The sequence below is a fragment of the Eurytemora carolleeae genome, unplaced genomic scaffold (genome assembly GCF_000591075.1).
Source record: "Eurytemora carolleeae unplaced genomic scaffold, Eaff_2.0 scaffold395, whole genome shotgun sequence".
Taxonomy (NCBI): domain Eukaryota; kingdom Metazoa; phylum Arthropoda; class Copepoda; order Calanoida; family Temoridae; genus Eurytemora; species Eurytemora carolleeae.
Genome location: NW_019396292.1, coordinates 145,907 through 151,021, shown reverse-complemented (window position 1 = coordinate 151,021; position 5,115 = coordinate 145,907). Strand labels below are relative to the sequence as shown.

The 5,115-nt window shown below is 31.2% G+C and overlaps 1 protein-coding gene across 3 annotated transcripts in view; it reads right to left on the bottom strand.

Moving 5' to 3' along the window:
* Positions 1–2,172: 2,172 nt before the first annotated feature.
* LOC111700316 (amino acid transporter ANT1) overlaps positions 2,173–5,115 on the bottom strand; it is a 19,838-nt gene continuing 16,895 nt past the window's right edge. For 2 of the 3 annotated variants that reach the window (XM_023471191.1, XM_023471189.1), the window contains exons 12-13: positions 4,701–4,790; positions 2,777–3,295 (exon numbers count right to left, since the gene is read on the bottom strand). In XM_023471191.1, coding sequence (XP_023326959.1) covers positions 3,208–3,295; positions 4,701–4,790 — 178 coding nt within the window. In that variant the 3' untranslated portion in view covers positions 2,777–3,207. Of the gene's footprint in view, positions 2,199–2,659; positions 2,744–2,776; positions 3,296–4,700; positions 4,791–5,115 lie in introns of those variants that run through there. The other variant, XM_023471190.1, reaches the window with a different exon arrangement.

The following is a 5,115-nucleotide window of genomic DNA, read 5'->3' as shown; positions in this document are numbered from 1 at the left end:
TTCTATTTTTAGTTATATCAGGAGAAAATTGGAAAAATGTGAAAAATAGGTAGACTAGTTCAAATGTTTTGCGCTAAAATATTTTGCTCAAAATCAAGCAAATGTCTTATGTTTTGTTGCGTGCAGCATGCGCAAAGGGTTGCAACTTGCAGGTAGCGGAAAGAAAAAGGCGATTGCGTTTAAACATAATCTTTATGAAACATAAAATTAGAGAATCGTTAAATAAAAATAAATGGCTTTGTGTTAACCTGACACAATTGTTGGAATTTATTGACACATTATTTTACTTTCGAAATTTAATTGAATATATTGCTTTCTGGTAAAGCACTTTTTACATACAGGGTTGCCACAAAGAATGATATATGTAACAACGGCTGATCCTAATCTTCTATTTGCCATATTTTTGAGATTTAGGTTAAATAAAGATGAAACTAGTTGGCACTTAAATCCACCTTGCACCAGTTCTAAAGTTATGAAATAAGATTTGTAATTTTAGTTCTTCAAAATTTATACAGAATTTTGCTTTTGTGTAATTAAAATCACTAATATAAGTAAACAAAAGTCGTCCAAAAATATAAAGATGGGTATCAAATTGTCTCGTCTTAAATTACTGAGTTCAGAAACATAAAAATACATTGAAAATTTATTAAGTTATCAGGAAAACCCCCGGAGTATAAAAAAACCAAGTTTTAGCCTTAAATCTAAAATTTTGAAATATCGAAAAACCTGAAAATAAACGGAATTTAGTGGTTAAAAACGCTTCTTTTAACACCTTTATCAATATGTTTTGATCAAAATAATAAAAAAATCAACCTTCCCTTACGATCTGTGTTATTTTAAAACGTTGATTACTGAAATTATTTTGTATTGCTTTTACATTTTCGATGAACTAGTGGCTTCTAATGTTTATTAACCCTGCAGCGACTTCTTGACAAGACTGCGCTTCTACGATACAATGCTTCTAATTTAAGATGCTCTGTAAAGTTGAAGAATCATCAAATAATTCTAGAATATATTTTTGTTACAAAAATCAAATCTAAAGCAATAGCCGTGAAATGGTTGTGTAATGTTGGTAACAATGGCCTAACTTGTGCACTATACAATGCATCATTTACCTTTTTCTTAATTCTACGAATTAATTCTATGTTAATTTATATGATCTGAGGGACATGGATCTAAAGATTAGTTTTTGTTTTAGGTTATTAGATGTCCTTGGTTTTCTAGGACTGTATGATAGGAAAAACAATGTAAGACAAGGGAAAACAAGATATTTAGAGATAAACAATACATATACTTTTATTACACTTTATTTTACAACAAATAAAACATAATCACATTTGATCTAAGTAACAAACAACATCTTAATTCAAACAGAATATATGACAACCGTAGTATATTTTTCGGCTTAATTAATGAGAAATATTTATTTAAATAAGAATTCTTCGTTAACGATATTAAGTCATTAGTCTAAAATAATTAAAAATGCTAATAAACAAAAAAATAAATAATATTTTTCGGAAAATATGAAAATTAAATAATTTCTTTTCTTGTTTCTAAAATAATGCCCAAATAATCATTTTGGATATTCCTGCAGGCTGCAATGAAAATAAACATTGTGAAAAGGGTTTTTCATCACTCCCCTTTTTGAACATGTTGCCTTTTTTTAACCACCCTTTATCGAAAATTGCCCCCCAATAAAAAAATCTTAGCTATGCGATTAAAAATAATTTAAATTGTGGACTCCAATAGACTATTTATCTATATATCAATCAATACATCAACATCAATGAATAATAAACATAAAGAGATGCAAAACTACGCCTCTCTAATAATTAGCTGCAGGGTTACCCACAAAGATATAGAATTCAGAGACGACTGTATGTAATTTGTTAAGTCCCTTTTCTAACATTCAGAGTTCCTTGCAGGTCAACCTGGATTATTTCTGTGGTTAATCATTTATTTAACCATTAAAATACTAAATTGAAGGCAGACCCCAAAAATCATGTTTCAAATTGTCATATTTTCAGAGTTTTGGGTCGTCTTTACAGACACACCTTCGAGGGTAACCCTTTATGTGTGATAATCAAATTATTTTCTTTTTCTCAGATTTTCAAAATATGATGTTGATAGTCTCTTACTGGTTTTCTTTGTACGCTTTTTCTGATTATCTTTCCCTGACATTTATCCCTTCCTTTCACCTAAATAAAATAAAGTTAAGTACAGGACAAAGATGTAAATTTAAGTTGACTATATAACAAAGGTAAAAAAAAATTTAGAAACGTGGTTAACATAAATTCAACAATATTTTGATATCAAACCTATTCTAGAGAGTACTGCAGTTAAAGATGAAAGGATTAGTACGGATGGAAGGAAGCTTATTAAATACTTTCACAATAAAATGGGCCTATACACCAATCTTTTTTTTCCATAAATCTTCATAGGCTGATTTGAATGAATTACAAAATGTAAAAATCCATATTTTGTCTTTTTTAGTTTTAATCAGAGACGTTCACAAGGGTCAGGGGAGGGGGGCAACGGGGGCTCAGTCCCCTCCCCTTGATCAGTAATATCACTAATTTCTTGGGGGATGGGTGCTGCCCCCTTCTAACAAAAAAAAACACCCCCTGTACAGTGTAAACCCCTGATTTTAATGTTTTACCTTTAATGCGATGATGAGATGGTTATATTTGCATCTGCAGACATAAGGTAGCAGGGTACAGAAAGGGAGGTTGCAACAATATCACTAAAAAATATTAGATAACAGGGTACAGAAAGGGAGTTTTCAACAATATCACTAAAATATATTAGCTAGCAGGGTACAGACAAGTTACTAAAATACATTAGATAGCAGGGTTCAGATAGGGAGGTTGCAACAATATCGCTAAAATATATTAGATAGCAGGGTACAGATAAGGAGGTTGCAACAATATCACTAAAACAAATAGGGAGGTTTAAGTTACTGGTAAAATCATTTTGCTTTGAAACATCAAAACGCTTAAGTATTGATATAATGTCGTCTTTCTATTCAATTGTATTCTGGTTATCACTGTATAAGATAGCAGGGTACAGATAGGGAGGTTGGAACAATATCAAAAATATATAATATAGCAGGGTACCGATAGGAAGGTTGCACAATATCACTAAAATATAATAGGTTAGAAGGGTACAGATAGGGAGGTTGCAACAATATCACTAAAAAATATTAGATTATAAGGGTACAGATAGGCAGGTTGCAAACATATCGCTAAAATAAATTAGATAGCAGGGTATGGATAGGGAGGTTGCAACAATATCACTAAATATATAATAGCAGACTTCAGATAGGGTCGTTGCATCAATATGACGGAAATATATTAGACAGCAGGGTACAACTATAGAGAGGTTGCAAAGATATCACTAAAATATACAAGACAGCAGGGTACATAAAGTGAATTAGTAAAAATATAAAGATATATTAAGAATCAGAACTATAATAAATGAATAAGAATTGATATACAATCAAATTATTTTTCCCACACAAAAAAAATAGTTGAGAAAGGATAGAAAAGGAAGAAATATTATCCTAGAACTATACAATGAGAACCAGAAAACTCTGCAGAATATAGAGGCGATTGTAAGGCTTATCACTTTAAATAGTCACATGAATATTATACACAGCAACTAAGTACTGTAAACAAACCCATTTCACTTGATAAAGGACTATTAGTAGAACAGTTTTCTTTGCAATATTATCAGAAGGGAAACCTAAAAGTTTGCAGTTCCAGCAAAACTTATTATTAGGTCATTAGTATAAACTTTAAAGTTTTATTTCTAGCAGAAATAATTTAATGTAAAATTTAAAAATACATCCCCACACTTGAAGCTAAAACAAAAATCCTAATGCAATGATTAATGTTTAAATTATAATGATGCTATAATCGATAAAACATTTGGTGACAAAATTTAAAAAATTTATTAGATTCTGAAATATAAAAATAACTTCAAAATTATTTTCATTTTCAGGATGTCCCACGAAACATGACAGTATAGCAACACGACTTGGTTGAAACGTAGTCTTAGATCTTTGAATTCATTTGTGAAATTCAGCCGTTAACCTACTTTAATAACATGATTCTTGAAACAATAACCACATACTACAGGGGTACCCATAAAAGATGAGAATGTAAAGACAATCCAAAACATTACAGATGACGATTTGAAGCTTATTTGATTTTTTATTTCTTCATTCAGATAAGTATTTTTATAGTTCACTTCGTAATAAACCAGTTTTGGCCTACAAGAAACAAAGCAGGCAAGAAAACAAACTAAGTACAATCGTCTTTGAAGTCTCATCCTGTAACCCTGTATAATCCTAGTCCTGGCATTGCCAAAATGTTGTCTGCCCTTTTTTTGCTGTCAATATTACAGGTGATATTTTACGAATTTCGTTCAGATTTTAGTAAATACGAAATCTAACTAATCCAAAATACCAAACCACGTTTTTCATATCTCCAGTAATAGTAAAAGCACAAAAACGGCGGACCACATTTTGGAAATCTTAGGCCATATGGGTATTTTGTAATAGTAAACTCTAGAATTTTAAATCTAAGATAAGGTTGGCAAATAAATGAGCAAATTATATAAAAAATTAAAGACAACTTAGTTCAGTCGTTTTCATCCTGTCATGTTTCGTGGGACACTCTGTATATTCATGATCTTACCTCATGGCATTATATGTTGCGCACGCGCCCCCGAGAATACCAATAACAATTAAACCCCAGCAGTACACTCGCTCCCAAACTGGTATCCGTCTAAACAATAACAAACATTCTAAAAGTAACAAACTTTGAAATAAAAAAATCATAACATTCCCTGCTGGTCAGGGGAGGATTAAACCTTTATCTCAGAGGGGGCCCATAAGTGCGCGCGCAAATTCGGACCCAACCTAAAAATTGAACAAAAAGCAGTAAATTCCTATTTCTTATTTCATATTTGCTTATTTGCAAAAAAATATATACGTTTACAAACTCCAGTTCTCCTACTTTCTAACTGTAAACTCCAGTTCTCCTACTTTCTACCTGTAAACTCCAGTTATCCTGCTTTCTATCTGTAAACTCCAGTTCTCACACTTTCTAT